A 23,467-nucleotide genomic window follows, 5' to 3' on the forward strand; every position below is an offset into this window, starting at 1 on the left:
CGAGGAGAGGAGGAAAAAATAAGGACGTAGACTCCCAGCGGAGCTAGCAGGAAAAGTTTAGAGAGAGAAAAGTTGCCGGGTAGGAAGAACCTTTAAGGGAAATGCAACACGTGGAAAGGCGAGAACAAAAACCAGAGAGTTTAGAAAAGTTGCAAAAATAAAAGGCAGAGGAGAAAAAAAAAAAAAAAAGTTTTGGAGGAGAAATTTGGAAAGAACGTAGTAAGGGGCAGGTGACGGGCATTAGAGGGGGACGCAGCTCCCTCCTCCCTGTTGCCAAGCGAGAACACAGGAAGACAGTGGTTTCCTTTGCTGTCTCTGGTAGCCGGACTTGGGCCGGGTTCTCTGGAGACGCTGCCAAAGGAGCACATGGGAAGGAGCGGCTGGCCCCTGTTTACAACATGCCTTCCTGCATCCCGAGGGAAATCGGCCCGCAGCAACATGCACAGCAAGGAGCTCACCGACATCTCCATCCTCAACTCGCAGCCCAAAGTGGACATCCTGTGGGAGCCCCCCTCCGAGAACCTGAGGAAGCTGAAGGAGAGGAAGGTGCTGGTGGACCAGAAGAAGAAGCTCTCCGCCTGGATCCTGCTGTTGGCTCTGCTTGGCATCATCCTGATGGTCATACACACCGAACTGATCCCCGCCGCCATCTGCGAGGTAAGTGGAATGACAACACTAATGTGTCCCCTTTGATGGGACTTTCTCTTACTTTGCACCTGTGAACATCTGGAAGCAAACTTGGCCGTGCAGCTAAGGGACGGGGGTGTACAGCTAAGGGATGGAGGTGTACAGCTAAGGGATGGAGGTGTACAGCTAAGGGATGGGGCTGTACAAGGCAGCAATGTACAGCTTTTGGCATTCCACCATAACCTGTAATGTGTCATTCCACCCCAGTGTGGTATTTTAGGTGTAGATGCTGGAGGGTTCAACCTCATGACAGTTTCTTCTATGGGACGTTATGTGACACTTTCTTCTGTGGGACATTATGCGACAGTTTCTTCTATGGGACGTTATGTGACACTTTCTTCTGTGGGACGGTATGTGACAGTTTCTTCTATGGGACATTATCTGACAGTTTCCTCTATGGATGTGACCGTTTCTTCTATGGGACATTATGTGACAGTTTCTTCTATGGGACGGTATGGGACAGTTTCTTCTATAGCATGTTATGTGAGAGTTTCCTCTATGGGATGTTATGTGACAGTTTCGTCCATGGGACATTATGTGACAGTTTCTTCTATGGGACATTATGTGACAGTTTCTTCCATGGGACATTATGTGACATTTTCTTCTATGGGACATTGTGTGACTGTCTATGGGATGTTTGTGACATTTTCTTCTATGGGACGTTATGTGACAGTTTCTTCTATGGGGCATTATGTGACAGTTTCTTCTATGGGACATTATGTGACAGTTTTTTCTATGGGACATTATCTGACAGTTTCTTCTATGGGACTCTATGTGAAAGTTTCTTCTATGGGACATTATTTGACAGTTTCCTCTATGGATGTGACAGTTTCTTCTATGGAACATCATGTGACAGTTTCTTCCATGGGACATTGTGACATTTTCTTTTATGGGACATTATGTGACTGTCTATGGGATGTTTGTGACATTTTCTTCTATGGGACGGTATGGGACAGTTTCTTCTATGGGACGGTATGTGACAGTTTCCTCTATGGGACATTATGTGACAGTTTCTTCTATGGGACATTATGTGACAGTTTCTTCTATGGGACATTATGTGACAGTTTCTTCTATGGGACGGTATGTGACATTTTCTTCTATGGGACGGTATGTGACAGTTTCTTCTATGGGACATTATGTGACAGTTTCTTCTATGGGGCGGTATGTGACAGTTTCTTCTATGGGGCATTATGTGACATTTTCTTCTATGGGACGGTATGTGACAGTTTCTTCTATGGGACATTATGTGACAGTTTCTTCTATGGGGCGGTATGTGACAGTTTATTCTATGGGACGTTATGTGACATTTTCTTCTATGGGACGTTATGTGACATTTTCTTCTATGGGACGGTATGTGACAGTTTCTTCTATGGGACATTATGTGACAGTTTCTTCTATGGGGCGGTATGTGACAGTTTCTTCTATGGGGCATTATGTGACAGCTTATTCTATGGGACGTTATGTGACATTTTCTTCTATGGGAGGGTATGTGACAGTTTCTTCTATGGGGCATTATGTGACAGTTTATTCTGTGGGATGTTTATGACATTTTCTTCTATGGGACGTTATGTGACATTTTCTTCTATGGGACATTATTTGACAGTTTCTTCTGTGGGATGTTATGTTACAGTTTCATGTATGGGAAGTGTTTCTTCTATGGCCCTGTTCAAACCTGAGCATATTTCAGCTCATAAAACGCTCATCTCTGAAGTCTCAAAACGTCCAACAAGCAAACTCCCATTCATTTCAATGGCCCCTGTTCACATATGAGCATTTTGTTGCCTGAAGCAAACCGCCTGAAGCTCAAAAAAAGTACATGAGCTTCTTTTTTGGCAGATTACAAGCATTTTTGTTAGATGTCAATACCTGCCTCCAAACACATGCAAAAAAAGGCCTGGAAAAAAAAGCCAGAAAAATCGCCTGAAAAAAAGCCAGAAAAAATCGCCTGAAAAAAGCCAGAAAAAAACGCCTGAAAAAAAGCCAGAAAAAACGCCTGTAAACGATACGCTCAGGTGTGAATGGAGCCTTAACCACTTGCCGACCGCCGCAAGTACATATACTGCGTCGGTCAGCCCCGGCCAGGCAAAGTGACGTATATATACGTCATTAGCCTGTCACCGGCTTGTGAGCCAATAGCGGGCAAGCGCGCGCCTGCTGAGGCGCGCGCCCGCCGCTGCTCGTTCACTAAGGAGTCAGTGCGTGTGACCGGCGGACCCGATGTCCGCCGGTCACTCGGCGATCATCGGTAGAGAGGGATGTAAACAAGCCGCCTGTCATTCTCCCCTGTGTAAAAATGGAGATCAGACGGTTCTACTATGTAGAAACATTGATCTCTGTTTTTACAATAGGAGACCTGTCCCATCACAGTTAGAAACACGCCCCTAGGGACACACTTAACCCCTCCCTCTCCAATACAGTTAACCCCTTCCCTGCCAGTGTAATTTTACAGTAACAGTGCATATATATAGCACTGATTACTGTAGAAATGTCACTGGTAACCCCAAAAGTGTGAAAAATGTCAGTCAAGGGTCCGATCTGTCCGCCGCAATGTCGCAGTCCCGCAAAAAAAATCGCAGATCGCCGCCATTACTCGTTAAATAAAAAACACCAAAAAATGACAAAAATCTTTACCTTTGTTAGTAGACGCGATAACTTTTGCGCAAACCAATCAAAATACGCTTTTTGCGATTTTTTTTTACCAAACATAGGTAGCATAAAACAAATTGGCTGAAAATGTTAAAAAATTTTGATTTTTACATTTTTTTTGGGGGGAATTTCATATAAAAAAATTTGAAAAATATTGTTATTTTTGCAAAATTTATGCTCTTTTTTTGTTTATAGCGCATGATCAAAAAATTGCACAGGTGATCAAATACCACCAAAAGAAAGCTCTGTTTGTGGGAAAAAAAGGACGTCAAATTCGTTTAGGTACAGCGTCGCACGACCGCGCAATTGTCCGTTAAAATCCCGCAGTAAAAAATCTAAAAAAAAACCCTGGTCAGGAAGGGGGTAAGATCTTCCGGGGCTTAAGTGGTTAAGGACATTATGTGACAGTTTCTTCTATGGGACGTTATGTGACAGTTTTCTTTATAGGACTTTATGTGACAGTTTCTTCCATAGGACATTATGTGACAGTTTCTTCTATGGGACATTGTGACAATTTCTTCTACGGGACTTTATGTGACTGTTTCTTCTATTGGATATTGTGGCAGTTTCTTCAATGGGACTTTATGTGGCAGTTTCTTCTATAGTATATTATGTGACAGTTTCTTCTATGGGACGTTATGTGACAGTTTCTTCCATGGGACGGTATGTGACAGTTTCTTCTATGGAACAGTTTCTTCTATGGGACGTTATGTGACAGTTTCTTAAATGGGACATTATGTGACAGTTTCTTCCATGGGACGGTATGTGACGGTTTCTTCTATGGAACATTATGTGACAGTTTATTTTATGGGACAGTATGTGACAGTTTCTTCTATGGGACTTTATGTATTCTGCATTGTCGGGCTCCCACCATCCCGACTTAAGTTTGTATTTATTTTAGACTTATAAAGAATATAAAGGAAGGAGCTGGAACCCACAAAGGTGGGCAGGAACACCCAAGGTGGAGAAGGACCAAGTCAGAAACTGTGGCCAGGGGGATCTCACTGTTGAAGTGTCCAAGGGCTGACTCAGCCCTCCAGACCCCACCTTTACCTAAAGTATCAGGTTTGTGTGGATTGGCTGTTTAAAGCTAAACTACACATGAGGTTTTCATTTCAGGACATTTAACTCCTTGGTGGCAGCTGTGCTAGTAAAAGACAATATGCTGCAAATGAAGCAACTGTCAGCGAAGGGTTGATTGCATGCTGTTGGCTAATAAAATGTTTGCTTGTAATTTAGCGTTGGAAACAAATGCAGATCAGCATGACTAGTAACATCTTTTTGCTCTTCGGTGCTGAGCTACACAGGTGCTTTAAATCTTTGGCTGCTAAAAGATTTAACTACTTGCTGGCAGTCACCTTGATAGTCCACAGCAGACATTCTCAACCGGGGTTCCGTGGAAGTCAAGGGTTCCTTCAGAGGAGGCTAGGGGTTCTTAAGCTGTGGCTGATGGACCTCCCATCTAATAGTGTTTGGATAGTTCTGCACCACTTCGTAGAGCAAACTGCATGACACCAATGATCTTTGTGGCTGTCTGTAAGGACGGCATTCTTCTTACTGACCACCACTGTAAGGGGGGCAATTGTCCTACTGACTACCAGTCTAAAGAACATTCTTCCTATTGACTATCAGTGTAGGGAGCATTTTACCTACTGACCATCAATGTAAGAGGGACATTCACCCTACTACTATCAATTGGGGGGGGGCATTCTTCCAGTTGACCACTAATGTAAGGGGGATATTCTTTCTTCTGATCATCAATGTAATGTGGGCATTCTTTCTATTGACCACCAATGTAAGGGGAGCATTCTCTCTACTGACTACCAGTATAAGGAGCATTCTTCCTATTGACTTTCAGTGTAGGGAGCATTTTATCTACTGACCATCAATGTAAGAGGGACATTCACCCTACTACTATCAATTTAAGGGGGAGGGGGGGGGGGGCATTCTTCCCGTTGACCACTAATGTAATAAGGGAATTCTTCCTTTGATCATCAATGCAAGGGGGGCATTCTTTCTATTGACCACCAATGTAAGGGGGACATTCTTTCTTCTGATCATCAATGTAATGTGGGCATTCTTTCTATTGACCACCAATGTAAGGGGGGCATTCTCTCTACTGACTACCAGTATAAGGAGCATTCTTTCCTCTGACCACCAATGTAAGGGGGACATTCTTCCTACTGACCACCAACTTAAGAGGAACATTCTTCCTACTGACCACCAATGTAAGGGGAACATTCTTCCTACTGACCACCAGTGTAAAGGGAGCATTCTTCCTACTGACCACCAATGTAAGGGGGGCATTCTACCTACTGACCATCAATGTAACGGGGGCATTCTTCCCACTGACCATCAATGTAGGGGGGCATTTTTCCTAATGACCACCAACGTAAGGAGGCATTCTTCCTACTAACCACCAATGTATGGGGGCATTCTCTCTTGTTTTTTTCCCCATCTCTCCTTTTATCTTTCCCTTTTTTCTCTCTAGCCATCTTTCCTATTCTTCCTCTCCCTTTGTTTTTGTTCCTCCCCCTCTTTTCCTCCTCTCTCTTCCATGTATTATGTCCAGCGATGTTACACCCGAGAACCTCGGCTGTCTGGGTGCTCTCCCTCATTGGCTGAGACAGCAGCAGGCGCCATTGGCACCCGCTGCTGTCAATCAAAGTCAGTGGGCCAATGAAAAGAGAGAGGGGGTGGCGTCAAACAGCGGCTCCATGTCTGAATGGACACACAGAGAAGCAGCTTAGCTCGGGTGACCCATAGCAAGCTGCTTGCTGTGGGAGCACTCAGCAGAAGGGAGGAGCCAGGAGTGCCAGCATGGGACCCAAGAAGAGGAGGGGTCGGGCTGCTCTGTGCAAAACCATTACACAGAGCAGGTAAGTATGACATGTTTGTTATTTTTATCCAAGAAAAAAAAAAACAAGACTTTAGTATCACTTTAAACTAAGAGCCGGTTGACACTGGGGCGACTTGTCAGGCGACCTGGTCGCCTGACAAGTCGCCGTGGGTCGCCTGCCATAGATTAGCACAGGACCCGTTCTAATAGGAGCGACACAAGTCGCTCCGACTTAGAAAAAGGGTCCTGTACTACTTTGGGGCGACCTGGAGCGACCTGCATTGACTTCAATGATATGAAGTCCGTGCATGTCACTCCGAGGTCGCGGTGCGCGCTGTGCACCGCGACTTCACAGGTCGCCCCGGCAAGTCGGGTCGCTCCTATTTGAACCGGCTCTAAAGAGTGCAAAATCTGCTGCAGCTGTGCATGGTAGCCAATCAGCTTCTAACTTAAGCTTGTTCAGTTTTCAGATTTGACAATAGAACCTGGAAGCTGATTGGTTTCTATGCAGAGCTGCACCAGATTTTGCACTCTCCAGTTTTTAGTAAATCAAGCCCTAACTGACACTGACTTCACTAGCAACACTAATATATTGATCAGTAATAATACTGTACACTGTCACTGCACTAATTACACTGGCTGAGTGACAGGGGTGATCAGAAGGGCAATCAAGGGGTTAACTGTGTGCCTAACAAGTGTATGCGTGTTGCTTTTACTCACTGATCTGGCTGGCTTTCCTCCCAAACAGTAAGTTAGATCGGGGAGAAAGAATCAGCCAGCTTGTGTGTTGTGTTTACTAACACACAGATCTCTGTGCTGTGGTTAGCCACGCTGATCAGCAGGTTTACAGCCAAAATCATTGGCTGTGAGCCTGCTGACAAACTGTGTCCATCCACAGCACAGAGCAGCAGGGAGCACGCATGTGCGGGCTGGTAAACCAGGAAGTTCGATTTGACGTACAGTGCATCCGGAAAGTATTCACAGCACTTTTCCTGCATTTTGTTATGTTGCAGCCTTATTCCAAAATGGATTAAATTCGTTATTCATTATTCAAATTCAGTCATATAGAGCCTGGGAGGTCCTGCAAAGAAGAATGGGAGAAAATTGCCCAAAAACAGGTGTGCCAAGCTTGTAGCATCATACTCAAAAAGACTTGAGGCTGTAATTGGTGCCAAATGTGCTTCAACAAAGTTTTGCGCAAAGCCTGTAAATACTTATGTACATGGGATTTTTGTTTGTTTTTTTATTTTTAATAAATTTGCAAAGATTTCAAACAAACTTCTTTCACGTGGTCAATATAGGGCAGTGATGGCGAACCTATGGCACGCAGAGCCATTTCTGTGGGCATGCGAGAGAGTCCATAGAGAGTGCGGGTACGGTGGCGTCGGCGGCAGAAAACAGCTGTGTGGGAATGTATCTGCACATGGCGAGCAAGTGAGTGGGTGGTCCAGCAGCCTCCATGGGGAAGGTTAACAGGCCTGAGAGCCCAGGAGGGAGAGAAAAGCTTCACCACCTCCTTGACGCCCGAAGAGGTGAGCAGTGGGTACCGCATCCCCGGTGCCTTCCAGAGCCTGGACTCCTCAACTTTATCAGTGAGGCCCGGGGAACTGGAAGGAACAGAGCAGAAAGCACCACCAGATCAAGGATGGAGACGGGCATGGGAGGTACCGGGCATGATCATACACAGACTACCTACAGACAAAGACTGGGACCGGGGGGCAGAGCAGGGGCTGCAGATAGGGACAGAGCTAGAGGTATCTCTCTCATTTCCCCCCTCACTCTCCTCTCAGCTACCCCTCTCTTTCTCAAGCCCCCCCCCCTGTCTCAAGCCCACCTTTCTCTCACCCTCCTACCTCTCTCTCAGTTCCCCCCCCTCTCTCTCTCTCTCTGCCCCCCCTCTCTCTCAACCCTCCCTCTCTATCACACCCCTCTTTCTCTCTCAAACCCCTCTCTCTTCCTCTCACACCCACCTCTATCTTCCACTCTCACCCCACCCCTCTCTCATCCCCTCTCTCTCCCTCTCACCCCCTCTCTCTCTCTCCCTCTCTCACACCCCCCCACTCTCCCACTCCCCTCTCTCTCTCATCCCTCTCCTCTCTCACACACCTACACCCTCTTTCTCTCTCACACTCCTCTCTCTCTGAGTCCCCCCTCTCTCTCTCTCTCTCTGCCTCCCTCTCTCTCAACCCTCCCTCCCTATCACACCCCTCTTTCTCTCTCACGCCCCTCTCTCTTCCTCTCACACCCCCTCTCTCTCCCCCTTCTCTCTCTCTCATCCCCTCTCTCTCCCTCTCACCCCCCTCTCTCCCTCTCTCACAACCCCCCTCACTCTCCCACTCCCCTCTCTCTCTCAACCCCCCTCTCTCTCATCCCTCTCCTCTCACACTCCTCTCTCTCTCTCTCACACCCCCTCTCACTCTCTCTCACACCCCCGCTCTCACTCTCTCTCACATCCCTGCTCTCACTCCCTCTCTCCCACACCCCCCTCTCTTTCTCTCCTACCCCCCCCCCTTCTCTCCTTCCCCCCTCTCTCACCCCCTCTCTTTGTCTCTCACCCCTCTCTCTCTCAGCCCCCCTCTCTTGCTAATTGCAGTGTTGGCACTTAGAAATAATAAGGTTGGTTTTGTGGTGTAGTGTATTGCTTGTTTGAGGAAAATAATGAATTTAAAACATTTTGGAATAAAGGCTGTAGCATAACAAAATGTGGAAAAAGTGAATCTCTGTGAATACTTTTGGGATGCACTGTACGGATACATTGCTGTAAATAGGGGAGCCGCCGGCCAGCAGTAAGATTACTACTAATGGGGCTACATCACTTGAGCTACTAAAGATCTCCTCCTGTGTAACTCTAGTCTCATGAGCTAACAACCAGCAAGTGGTAAATTCTCAGAGTAGCAAGAAATTAAAATCACCTGTGCAGGTTCTCCCTAAGAAAACAGGCTACAGTATACAAGAAATGACTTGCAGGAAAGTGTATCTAATAAAATGGAACATTCAAAGATAAAGGACAAATTCTAACACCGTGATTGTAGATGAGATAAAGACATGTGGAATGCAAACATTTTGGAAATCTTTTTTTCCTACCAACGTGTGTGACAGGAGGTCAATGGTCAATGCAGAGGGAATATTTCCTATTTACATGTATAGATTTTCTTTAGTTCAGCCTGCAGCCTGGGTGAAAGAAATCTAACAGGTTCCTCCATTGATGCTATACGGGCTACAGAATTCTGTATTTTGTCAGAATATCCAAACAGTGATTTGGATGCAGATGCTGTTCGGCTGTCAGTTTTCCGATAGGCTACTTCAACAAAAGCTCAAACCCATGACTCTGCCCCAGACTTGCTCCTTTCAGACCACATGGGCAACCCAGGTGCTAGATACCACAGCCTGTCTCTACTCTTAGTAAAACTTATAAAAAAAATATAAGTGGCACTCAAAAGCGTATCTATTCTTTCTGTATTTAGTAAGTCATTAAATTAAACTGCATACATTGACGTCTAAACCCAAAACCACCTTCCTTGACGCGTTTCATCGCGCTGGCTTGCTCACAAGCAGAGCGGAAGCCCCAATCCTTGTGAGCAAACCAGCATTGGTGAAACACGTCAAGGAAGGTGGTTTCGGGGAGAGACATCAATGTATGCAGTTTCATTGATGTCTCCAGTCGAAACCACCTTTCTTGACATGTTTAACCACTGCTGGCTTGTTCACAAGGTTAGGGGACTTCACTTGTTCTTGTGAGCAAGCCAGCAGTGGTGAAGCAAACCAAGGAAGGGGGTTTCGGGTTGGAGACCTCAATGTATGCAGTTTCATTGAGGTCTCCACCCAAAACCGCTTTCCTTTGCACATTTCACCACTGCTGGCTTGCTTCACCTTTCTTCATCCTTTGTTGCATCTCAGTCCTGCTGATCTCCTTTGCAGCCACTTCTTGTCTACATGCACTCCAGCGATGGCTGCAGGGAATTTGTCAGGGCAGGTTTCCTGATGGTGACAACAGTGGATCATGCCTGCGCAGGGTCGGTGCTACCACTAGGCGAACTAGGCAGCTGCCTAGGGCGCACTGCCACCTAGGGGGCGCAGCTATGGCCAGTGCCACATTCCTCTCCTGTCACCTCCTCATCCACCTCTAGAGAGGGGTGCAGTGTGTGCAGGAAGGGGGTGTAGCGTTAAAGGGGGGCAGTGTGCAGGAAGGGGGGGCAGTGTGTACAGGAAGGGGGGGGCAGTGTGTACAGGAAGGGAGGTGTAGGGTTAAACGAAGGCGGTGTGTACAGGAAGGGGATGTAACATTAAAGGGGGCAGTGTGCAGGAAAGGGGGGCAGTGTGTACAGGAAGGGAGGTGTAGGATTAAAGAGGGCAGTGTATACAGGAAGGGGGTGTAGGGTTAAAGGGGGGCAATATGTACAGTTATTTTTGGGGTGGGGGTGCAAGTAACTGGTCTTGCCTAGGGCGCAAAATAGTCTAGCACCAGCCCTGTGCCTGCGTAATGTGCGTTGAAACAGCCACACATAGTCTCCATTGGAAGCCCAATGACAAGGCGACAACAAAGGAGCAGAATTGGGGGACAGGGACATTGCATTGTCACCCTGTAACAGGACGTTTCTGGACAAGGACCTACATGCCAGGATCACCAGGAATTAACACCAAATATTGAAAAATATAGAAAATTACTTTGGAAATTACATCCTATAACTATAACTACAAACTATATCATGATATGAGATTTTTGTTTTTTTAACGTGGCATCATTTATACTATTCCTCCCAATGACACCAATGAGGGGGCACTATTCCTCCCACTGACACCAATGATGGGGCACTATTCCTCCCACTGACACCAATGATGGGGCACTATTCCTCCCACTGACACCAATGAGGGGGCACTATTCTTCCCACTAAAAACCAATGATGGGGCATTGTTCCTCCCACTGACACTAATGATGGGGCACTATTCCTCCCACTGACAACAGTGATGGGGCACTATTCCTCTCACTGACACCAATGATGGGGCACTATTCCTCCCACTGACACCAAATATCGGGCACTATTCCTCCCACTGATAGCAATGATGGGGCACTATTCCTCTCACTGACACCGGTGATGGCACACTATTCCTCCCCCTGACACAAATAACGGGGTGCTTTTCCTCTCCCTGACACCAATAATGGGGGGCTTTTCCTCTCCCTGACACCAACGATAGGGCACTATTCCTCTCACTCACACCAATAATGTAATTGTTTTTACTCCCACCACCAAGCCTATGGCATTTTCTACTTTGACTGTTCACAGTCTGTACCCCCCTAAAGTTTAAAGGGCAGTAAACTGGCCCCCTGTTTCGAATGTTTGAAGATCCCTGATTTAGGACATCACTACAACTCTCTCTTTCACTTTTTAACCTTTGAGAAAGTCATTTATTTCCTCATCTTTCAGTCAGTCTATTTTTTTTATATACAGTCTGATTGATGTTTTCTGCACTTCTCCTACTGGCTGTCTGGCTGCCAATTGTTTAGAGTTTTAGATTTCTAAGAATGGCTTACAGAGGAAATAAGTTTAGATATTTATTCATTAAGGCCCCTTTCACACTTGTATGACCTGTAAGTCGTGTGACTTTGAAGGAATGCCTGTGTAATCTTGAGGTCTATGGACCTCATGTAGCATCGAAGTCGGACCAAAGTAGTGCAGGGACTACTTTGAAGTCGCTGTGACTTGAAGTCGCAGAGATATGAATTGTGCTCATTGGAAATCGTAGGGTACGACCTCAAGATTACACAGGCATTCCTTCAAAGTCACACGACTTTCAGCATCCTAGTCCCGCCCAACTAGTTTCGTCATTCAACGTCCTCACGCAACAGAATGTGAGGATGAATGAGGAAACTAGTCGGGTGGGGCTAGGATGCTTGATACCATCACGCGACCCTGATCCTCCGCTGCTCGGGTCCCCCATCAGTGATCCTGGCCCCTCCCTCCATCAAGTGCCCCCAGAGCAAACAGCTTGCTATAGGTGCACCTGAGCAGGCTTGCTCCCAAGCTGCCGCCCTGCGTGTCCATTCACACACAGAGCCACGGCTTTGCTCCCTCCCCTCCCCCTCCCTCCCCAATTTAAAGTTCACTTTAAATTGACTTGGTTAGCCTTTCTCAACTACGGTTCTGTGGAACCGTAGAGTTCCTCCAGAGGTTGCTGGTGGCTCCGGAGCAATGAGCAGCTTCTTTCTGATCAGTAACCACTGACACCAATGTTCTTTTTAGCTATCTGTAAGGGGATAGTCTTCCCAATGACCACAAGTGTAAAGGGGCATTTTTCCCACCATCACACTATTGTACCCTGAGTTGTAGATATTGTAAATATTAGAAAGGGTTCCCTAAGGCTATAGTGTAATTTCAAGTGTTCCTCCCAGGTAAAACGAAAAAGGATGTGAGAAAGGCTGTATTACATATCAGCTCGAATTTCATCACATTTCTCAGGAAATTCTCTTGAAAAACTTTATTGTGCTAATAAATGACTATGCCCCAGGAGTGGCATCAGTGTAAGAATAGATGTCATGGCATTGTTGCTGCCAATATATTCCAGAAATTAAGTAGCAATTCTAGCCAACAAATAAAATCAGTTATGGGATTGTGCAAGGTAACTTGAAACTGTGATTTGATATGCGTGTCTATGTCCTATGATTTGGCAGGCTTTGACGTTGCACCTGGATGACACTTTAGGGTCTTATCACCTAATTTTTTACTGAGTGACCTTCCAATAGGTGTGGAAGCAAAAGGCTCAGAGAGAGAGAGAGGGAACCAGGGAACATTCTTGCCATCAATATGTTTCTCTGTAATAAGTAGCGCTAACTTGAATGATGGAAATTGAAGTCCATAAAGTCCATATATATCAGGATCACAGTATTCAAACAGGCTCCCTATGGGTATACGCTTACCAGAATTGGTAAATAAAAAGGCAGGTTCTCTAAGATAAAACTCGTCCCCTTGATAGCAGACTGGAACCAATATTCTCGCGTTGATTCAATGGTATTGGATAAAAAATATAAAAACGCAATAGCGTAAAACCCAACACAAACGGAAAAAACTTACACACCAGAGTGAGTGAAAACAACTAAATAAAGTGTGTGAACTCCACCAGTATATTGATACAGAAGGAAAAGAAAGGAGTAGATAACTCTTAAATGGGACACCTATAGGTACCCCTTACCAAAAATGGCTGGAAATACATGCAAAACATATAAGTGAGGTGCAATCCTGTAACAGCTGGTGTCGCCTCTTACCACAGTGAAAAGAAGAAAGCGCCAAAGTGAATGGGAAATCTTAAGTGACTGTCCTCTGTGTAGATAGCCAATACCAACAACACTCGCCTCTTACCAGATAGTAATAAAAATGGGCCAGATTATACAGAAGAATCAAGCAAGATAAGATGCCAGCCTTCACCAGTGAGATTTGCCTCTTACCCTAAGGGGATGGTAAAATCGCCTGTAGGAATGGTGAACTTCAAGGGACCTGCAGTGGAATCCTGGACGAATAACTCCAATATGGCCAAGGAGATCACCACCAAATAAAAGAGAAGGCTTCCATAGTGTAAAACCATTTGATTTATTAAAAGAAAAAGGAATAAAACTTACAGTAGCGAGGAAATGTGAAGCATATATGTGTGTAGGCCGCCGGCCGGACGGTCTCCGCTCGTCCGCACTTCCTGGTCGCGATCAGATGACGTCAGTACGCCGTGTCCTTATCTTAGAGAACCTGCCTTTTGATTTACCAATTCTGGTAAGCGTATACCCATAGGGAGCCTGTTTGAATACTGTGATCCTGATATATATGGACTTTATGGACTTCATTTTCCATCATTCAAGTTAGCACGACTTATTACAGAGATTTTGCTTAGGGTGTGGTCACACTTGAAGTTGCTGCTGTTCTCCTTTCCATTAGCGCGGTTATTACCTTGTATTCCATCAATATGTTTGCCTTGTTCTATAAACACAAAATACCTTCCCCATCTACTCCTGCCCACCCCGTTCCCCTCAAAATAAGAGATTTTAAAAGAACCTCGACAATCCCTGCCTGTCTTGGAGAACCCATGGACCTGGGCTCTCATATCAACCAGTCTAGCTATTGGTCACATTATACATACAACAAATCCTCAGCAGAGGCGTAACTAGAACCTTCAGGGCCCTGGTGCAAGAAACCATGAAGGGCACTCCAGATCTCTTCCCTTCAAGCCTGGGGCTCTTCCCACTGATCCTGGGGCCCTTTACTCTCGCTGCAGGGCCCTTTTCACAAGTTCTGCAGAGGGCCCCCTTCCTGCCATCTTGGGGCCTCCCCTTGGTGGTGGAATGCCAGGGCCCGGTTGCAAGTTTGACCTTTGCGATCCTGGAAGTTCACCCACTGGTGTCAGTAGTTTTTATTTTTTGGTATTTTAATTGTATTATTTTTTATCATTTTATTTTATTTGTTTACAATGTCACTGACTATGATTCTGTCCATTCAGAAAAGGAAGAAGCTTGTAAATTACATATTTACTGACCCCCTTCCTGGTTCTCTATTGTGATACATCCCCTGCAGCAGGCGGCTGGGGAGGGGAGGGGGCACAATGGGGGGGAGGGCAGCACAGTGGGGGGGGGACCAGGGGAGAACACAGGGGCACAGAGACAGCAGAACACAAGTGAACTGGATAGAAGGGGCGGCGGGGCAGCATACAGAGGAACGAATCTCCTCCATTTTCCTCCTGCAGCTACAGGATGAAAAAGTAGGACAGTGATTTCTTTACATGCTGCCCCCTCCGCCCCTCCTATCAAGGTGTACAGGGGAGCCGCACAGGCCCCCTGGAGCATGGAGCCTGGTTGCAATTGCGCAGCCCCTGTAATTACACACCTGATCCTCAGCACTCAAGAGTCCTCACAGAAGACATAAATGAATTGTCCTAATTTAAGTAAATGGACACTGCTCAATATCTCAAGACTTAAGGCCCCCCTCACATCTGTAGCTTGAAGCTCCAAAGGGCTTAGGGTGAAAAAATTAAATAGTCTCGACGGCAGCCTTTCTCAACCATTTCAACAGAGAGGAACCCTTGAAATAAATTTCTGGTCTCGGGGAACCCCTGCTAAAAATTAAAAATCTACAACTCACGACACATTAGTGTGACAGTCAGTGGGAAGAATGCTCCTTACTCTTGTCATCATTGGGAAGAATTACCCCCTTACAGATAGCTAAAAGGAACAATGGTGTCATTGGGAACTTATCTGAGAGGCAGAAATTGTCCATTTCTCAAGGAACCCCTAGCAACCTCAGAAGAACCCTGGTTGAGAAACCCTGCTCTACGCTGTTGGTTCACACCTCCCTCCAAGTCACCTGAAGCTCAAAAAAGTTTTGGAGCTACTTTCATAGCTCGATTTTAGCAGATTGGCGAGTTCAAACTTTGAAAAAAACGTTTCATGGAAAAAGGTTATAGGGGATCCCCATTAGATAAGGCAATAGAGGAAGTGAGTTGCCTGACTTGGGACTATTGTTTAGAAGATGGAACTAGGATTTTGGATGACAAATGGGAATTCAGCTTTATTAGTGACTATCATGTACAGTATAAGGAAGTTGAAGGGATTTTTTGTAAACACCGGAATGTACTCGCAATGGACAAAACTCTTAGTAAGGCCCTTCCTAGTAGACCTAAATTTGTTTATAGGAAATCTTAGTCATTCGCTGACAAGATTGCGAAAAACGTCCTTGATCCAAATAACTCCAAATGGTTTTGGATCAGGTTGGGTTTTACGCGTGTAGGCGTTGTGTATAATGTAGACAAGTTAATACGCCACTTCGGGGCTTAACTAGATTTACCTCCACAGCGAATGGGAGGAAATTCAAAATTAGTAATTGTATCTCTTGTAATTCCTCTTATGTAGTGTATGCTCCGGAATGCCCTTGTGGCCTAATGTATATTGTACGCACCAAGAGGCTCTCGAGCAACCTGAGAAACCCTGCTCTACGCTGTTGGTTCACACCTCCCTCCAAGTCACCTGAAGCTCAAAAAAGTTTTGGAGCTACTTTCATAGCTCGATTTTAGCAGATTGGCGAGTTTAGGAAGCTTTTTTTCTACCATGCATTAAAAAGTGTGATACACGCATAATTTGAGCATTGCTGTGCGCATTTTTTACCTTCTTTTGCTCAAATGGCCATTAACCAGTTGCCGACTAGCTGCCCCAGTAACTGCGGCAGGTTGGCTCTATTACGCGAAACGACGTACCTGTACGTCGTTTTGTGTAATAACCGGTGGGGGCTGATTGGCTAGAGGGGGAGCCAATCAGCGGGTCCGGCAGATGTGATTTCCACCTGCCACCCGCTATCGCAGATCTTTATGTTCATCTAGTAAGTCCCCACACTGGTGACTTTTAGTGATATTGAAATTGATATTAATTTCAATATCACTAAAAGTCACCAATTTTATATAGACACAGAGATATATATTTCACCTTTTTACTAGGTTGTTATTACAAATTGTTCACATTATGGTATTATAGATGATTTTAAAGTCTACCATTTATTTATAGATTTATTGGTAAACGCGGTTTATCTTTATGGACATAATTGATTGGTGTAGACAATCTAATACCCCCTAACACACCTGGAACACACACTGATTACCAGCGCCTACTTTTTCACTTATCTACTACTTGTATTTTTTTGGCACACCACCATTAAAATAAAAAAGGGCAGCAGGTTTTTGCATTACATCAAGGGCCAAAACATTAAAACCAGGCGCCTTCACCATCTATAATCTAATATAAAAACATATACTTTACACATTAACAACCTGAAACAGGTAAAGGAAATAACCCCCCCCCCCCCCAAAAAAAAAATACATTCCGATACATTAACATACAGAAATAAATATACTGAATAAAATATAAATTGATAAAATATATCATAAAAATTCATACACATCCCGATTAATAATCACTAATAAAGCAGTTTAAGTCCAGTTCCACATTCATAACTTTAGGACTTAAAGCGTTAGTTAAATATATCCATTTAGTCTCATCTTTAGACAGCTCCCTTACTCTATTAGAGCCTCTCCATACTTGGGGGTTTGTAGCAATCCCCAAAATTTTAAACCTGAGGGGTCTCTGTTGTGTTTTAGTCTAAAATGAAGGGACACACTGCGATTCTTAAACCCAATTTTGATATTATTTATATGCTCTGAAATGCGCTTGCTCAAGAGCCTCAGCTACTTAGGTCAGTAGAAATACCTCCTCAATCCTAAGTTTTTCTTGTGACAGCAGAAGTCTCATCTCTGTATACCATCATTCAGCACGATGATGCGATGTTAGCTCTTAATTGGGCCTTTAGTCAGAGTAAGGAATTACCTTTTGTTTAGAAGAAGTTTTTGGGAATGATTTTGGATTTTTGTTTGTCCCATTACTTTTGGTATGATGGGAATTTCTACACTCAGAAGAGGGGAGTTGCGATGGGGGCAAAATTTGCGCCTAGCATCGCAAACCTTTTCATGAGTGAATGGGAGGACAGGTTCATCTTCAGTAGGAATAGAGAACTACTCTTCTACAGAAGATTCATTGAAGACCTGTTCTTCATCTGGGCAGGTGATGAAAACTCCCTTTAGAGTGTAGACTATCTCGATGTGAGTACTTATCTAAGTGAGACTACATTTAAAACAAAGGTGTTCTTTAAGGCATCAAATAGGAACAGCTATCTTCCCATACATAGTAGGCACCATCCTTTATGGCTAAGGAATATTCCTAAGAGCCAGTTTATGAGGGTCAGGAGGAATTGTTGCTCCAACACAGATTATATTTCTCAAGTTCAAACTTTGAAAAAAAACGTTTCATGGAAAAAGGTTATAGGGGATCCCCATTAGATAAGGCAATAGAGGAAGTGAGTTGCCTGACTTGGGACTATTGTTTAGAAGATGGAACTAGGATTTTGGATGACAAACGGGAATTCAGCTTTATTAGTGACTATCATGTACAGTATAAGGAAGTTGAAGGTATTTTTTGTAAACACCGGAATGTACTCGCAATGGACAAAACTCTTAGTAAGGCCCTTCCTAGTAGACCTAAATTTGTTTATAGGAAATCTTAGTCATTCGCTGACAAGATTGCAAAAAACGTCCTTGATCCAAATAACTCCAAATGGTTTGGGATCAGGTTGGGTTTTACGCGTGTAGGCGTTGTGTATAATGTAGACAAGTTACTACGCCACTTCGGGGCTTAACTAGATTTACCTCCACAGCGAATGGGAGGGAATTCAAAATTAGTAATTGTATCAATTGTAATTCCTCTTATGTAGTGTATGCTCTGGAATGCCCTTGTGGCCTAATGTATATTGGATGCACCAAGAGGCTCTCGAGCAAACCCATTTTAGAGCATATAAATAATATAAAAATCTGGTTTAAGAATCACAGTGTGTCCCTTTATTTTAGACTAAAACACAGCAGAGACCCCTCAGGTTTGAAATTTTGGGGGATTGCTACAACCCCCCCCCCCCAATTATGGAGAGGATCTAATAGAGTAGGGGAGCTGTCTAAAGATGAGACTAAATGGATATATTTAACTATCACTTTGAGTCCTAAAGGTATGAATGTGGAACTGGACTTAAACTGATTTATAAGTGATTATTAATCGGGATGTGTATGAATGTTTATGATATATTTTATCCATTTATTTTTCATACAGTGTATTTGTTTTGTATGTTAATGTATCGGAGGGTATTGTCATTTCAGCTTGCTTCTTTTTTTTTTTTTTTTGGGGGGGGGGATTTTATTCCCTTTACCTGTTTCAGGTTGGTAATGTGTAAATAATATATGTATTATATACAGTATATATGTTTTTTATATATATATATTTTTTATTCAATACCTAGTGATAATTATAATTTTACCCGGGGATTGGTATCGTGATCGTGGCATGATTTTCCAGGGAGTACCGGAGTTAGTTGGGTTGAAAAGCCTTGGTGTATAGGAATGTGACAATATCCGCTGATGTTTGTATTACTATGAGCCAATTGCATCTCGTTCTTTGGAGGCGCATATGGAGTTAACTCCATATAAATTGTGAGAGCCGCGCCGGGTGGCCACACCCTCTAATGAAGTTGATGATGAAACGCATTAGGGCGTGACCACGCGGCATCTACACACACCATTCAACTCTGCTTCTGTGACGGGATTCCACCGTGGGATGGCTGTAATGCATATAAATTGTGAGAGCCGCGCCGGGTGGCCATGCCGTCTGACGAAGTTGATGACGAAACGTGTTAGAGTGTGACCACACGGCATTAGCACACACCATTCAGCTCTGTTTCTCTGATGGGATTCCACCGTGGGATGGTCGGACGGTGAGAGTCACAGACAAAGTGCCATCAATGATTGTGCAATTTACCTTTTATCTATGTGTAAGCGCATTATGTAAAGGGGGGGGCTTATTTGATCAATAAAGTTTTAACAGCATCATGCTATGAGCAATTTCCTTCCTCAATCCATCGGTCCTTTTAACCCCATGTGAGTGGGATCCTGAGTGGAGGTCTGTCTCAGGAGTGGAGTCGGATGATAGGATCTCTCCTATAGAAATGGATTGTTTATATGACGTGCCTGTTGATTGCTGAGGAGAGATATCCTGGGTGGTGATTGAGTCTGTTCCTGCCATAGAATATTTATCCGATATTGCATACCTTTTTTACCAAAGGAAGAGGTTTTCCATGAGGTGTGGTGATGGTCTTCATGCAAGTTCCCCTTTTTTATCCAAGTCTACCCTTCCTTTGATGAAATTACCCTTATCACTTGGTGCTATTGACTGTTTTTACTTTTAATTTTTTAGTTTTTTACATTCAATTCTTTGTGGACTGATATATGAGATTTATCTCTTTTTAATTATCTGTGGTAATTATAATAGCGCTTCTAATGTTGGTATCTCTTAGGATGATTGGCATATTTGGAATTTAATATTAATACATAAATAAAAAATCAACTAATAAATGAACCCCAAACCCTAATTCCAACCCCTAGCCCTAACCTCTAACTCTAATGCTAACCTGTAAACCTAACCCCTTAACAAAAAAAATAAATACAAGTATATATATATATATATATATATATATACAGTATCTCCCAAAAGTGAGTACACCCCTCACATTTTTATAAATATTTTATTATATCTTTCATGTGACAACACTGAAGAAATGTGGTTATGTGTGTGGTTATGAATAAGCGATTTTTATCGTGAAACGCGTCAACCCGACACGTCTGTCCGTGTATTGCACTGTCTGTCTGCTGTCTATTGGATTTATGGAGAATAAAGGAGTCCTAAGGATTTTTATTTAACATCTTTGAGTGCGGTCTCTCTCTTTTGGATGTCAACACTGAAGAAATTACACTTTGCTACAATGTAAAGTAGTGAGTGTACAGCTTGTATAACAATAAGTAAATTTGTTGTCCCCTCAAAATAACTCAACACACAGCTATTAATGTCTAAACCTCTGGCATAAAAAAGTGAGTACACCCCCTAAGTGAAAATGCCCAAATTGGGCCCAATTAGCCATTTTTCCTCCCCGGTGTCATGTGACTCGTTAGTGTTACAAGGTCTCAGGTGTGAATGGGGAGCAGGTGTGTTAAATTTGGTGCTATCGCTCTCATTCTCTCTTGCTGGTCACTGGAAATTCAACATTGCCAAGACCCTGAAACTGAGCTGCAGCATGGTGGCCAAGACCATACAGCTGTTTAACAGGACAGGTTCCACTCAGAACAGGCCTTGCCATGGTCGACCAAAGAAGTTGAGTACTCGTGCTCGGAGTCATATCCAGAGGTTGTCTTTGGGAAATAGATGTATGAGTGCTGCCAGCATTGCTACAGAGGTTGAAGGGGTGGGGGGTCAGCCTGTCAGTGCTCAGACCATACGGCGCACACTGCATCAAATTGGTCTGCATGGCTGTCGTCCCAGAAGGAAGCCTCTTCTAAAGATGATGCACAAGAAAGCCTGCAAACAGTTTGCTGAAGACAAGCAGACTAAGGACATGGATTACTGGAACCATGTCCTGTGGTCTGATGAGACCAAGATAAACTTATTTGGTTCAGATGGTGTCAAGCATGTGTGGCGGCAACCAGGTGAGGAGTACAAAGACAAGTGTGTCTTGCCTACAGTCAAGCATGGGGGTGGGAGTGTCATGGCCTCGGGCTTCATGAGTGCTGCCAGCACTGGGGAGCTACAGTTCATTTAGGGAACCATGAATGCCAACATGTACTGTGACATACTGAAGCAGATCATGATCCCCTCCCTTTCAGAGACTGGGCCGCAGGGCAGTATTCCAACATGATAATGACCATAAACACACCTCCAAAATGACTACTACCTTGTAAAAGAAGCTGAGGGTAAAGGTGATGGACTGGCCAAGCATTGTCTCCAGACCTAAACCCTATTGAGCATCTGTGGGGCATCCTCAAATGGAAGGTGGAGGAGAGCAAGGTCTCTAACATCCACCAGCTCCGTGATGTCAGTGGAAGAGGAGTCCAGTGACAACCTGTGAAGCTCTTGTGATCTCCATGCCCAAGAGGGTTAAGGCAGTGCTGGAAAATAATGGCGGCCACACAAAATATTGAAATTTTTGGGCCCAATTTGGACGTTTTCACTTAGGGGTTTGCTCACTTTTTCTTGCCAGCGATTTAGACATTAATGGCTGTGTGTTGAGTTATTTTGAGAGGACAGCAAATTTACACTGTTATACAAGCTGTACACTCACTACTTTACATTGTAGCAAAGTGTCATCTCTTCAGTGTTGTCACATGAAAAGATATAATAAAATATTAACAAAAATGTGAGGGGTGTACTCACTTTTATGAGATACTGTATGTAGCCAATAATCATTTGGGGGGGATCCTCCCAAATGTTGCTTTGTAAAGTAATCTAAAAATCCATTCCACTGCATAAAACACAATTCCTTTACTTGTAATACATGAGCTTAGCTAGAAGAGCCAATATAGCTTGTACAGACTTGCATTTGACTCATTGGCAGTAATATACTGCAGCTGGCCAGCGATGAGTCAGGCAGTGAGAGGAGCGTATTGTGGTATAACTGTAGTTCTTCTGACCAGAGGCCCGATTGTTGAATTGTGTAACCGTCGCCTGGCTCAGCCGTCACCTTCTCAGCGTGTCATCTGGCAGTTGATGAATGACTTTTCAGGAATCACGCTAAAATCCAAATAAGCTAATCGGAATTCCTTGCACATTTTCTTACTCAGATCCTGAAACGGTAAATTAAAATATGAGATAGCAATAATAATTATTGTTATTATACAGGATTTATGTAGCACCAACAGTTTGCGCAGCGCTTTACAACATGAGAGCAGACAGTGCATTTACAATACAATTCAATACAGAAATAATCAGATGGCCCTGCTCCTTAGAGCTTACAATCTAGGAGGGAGGGTTAAGTGATACAAAAGGTAATGCCTTTGGGGGATGAAAAAAAAGAGGAGGGTTTTCATGGATCATCTAAAAGCAAACAGAGAAGGAGGTATTCCGAAAGATTGGGGTAAAGAGTTCCATAGGATGGGAGAGGCTCGATATAAGTCCTGAAGGTGAGCATGGGAGGAGGTGACAAGGGAGCAGGGGGTCTCGGGATGAATAATTTTGTTGGTATTTTGAGACTAGGTTAGTGATGCAGCTGTGGGCTAAGTTGTGGATGGCTTTATAAGTTGTTGTTAGTATTTTGAATTTATTTTGTTGGGTGAGTGGAAGCCAGTGGAGAGATTGGCAGAGAGGGGGAGCAGACACAGAGCGGTTTGTAAGGTGGATGAGCCTGGCAGTAGCATTCATGATGGACTGAAGGGAGGATAGCCTATGTAAAGGTAATCCCATGAGGAGGATTTTGCAGTAGTCAAGGCGAGAGATGACCAGGGAGTGGATTAGGAGCTTTGTGGTGTCATTGGTTAGGAAGGGGCGTATTTTGAAGATGTTGTGGAGGTTGAGGCGACACGATTTGGACAGATTTGTGCTGCCCTAGGCAAGACTAAAATTGGGCGCCCCCCTTCACCCCCCTATGTAAATTTGCCCCACTCCTTCCTTTTTAACGGATGTGACTCCCTCCAAAATTTAAGGACTACAAGTTCCAGCATGCACCCCTGAGATCTCATGAGAGGGGGGGTGGAAGAGAGAGGGGGGTGGGTGAGGGAGAGAGAGAGGGGGGAGTGAGAGAGAGGGGATGAGAGAGAGGGGGGTGAGAGAGAGAGAGGGATGGGAGAGAGAGAGAGAGGGATGGGAGAGAGAGAGAGAAGGGGGATGAAAGAGAGAGGGGGATGAGAGAGAGAGAGAGGGGG

At 44.4% G+C, this 23,467-nt stretch overlaps 1 protein-coding gene across 1 annotated transcript in view; it reads left to right on the forward strand.

Moving 5' to 3' along the window:
* The first annotated feature begins 250 nt into the window (after nucleotides 1-250).
* Nucleotides 251-23,467, forward strand: part of KCNN4 (potassium calcium-activated channel subfamily N member 4) — a 114,381-nt gene continuing 91,164 nt past the window's right edge. Inside the window, exon 1 of the mRNA XM_082273544.1 lies at nucleotides 251-657. Within this exon, the coding sequence (XP_082129670.1) occupies nucleotides 367-657 (291 nt within the window). The 5' untranslated portion in view covers nucleotides 251-366. The remainder of the gene's footprint in view (nucleotides 658-23,467) is intronic.

This window comes from Pelophylax lessonae, assembly GCF_965119305.1.
Source record: "Pelophylax lessonae genome assembly, chromosome: 12".
Classification (NCBI taxonomy): domain Eukaryota; kingdom Metazoa; phylum Chordata; class Amphibia; order Anura; family Ranidae; genus Pelophylax; species Pelophylax lessonae.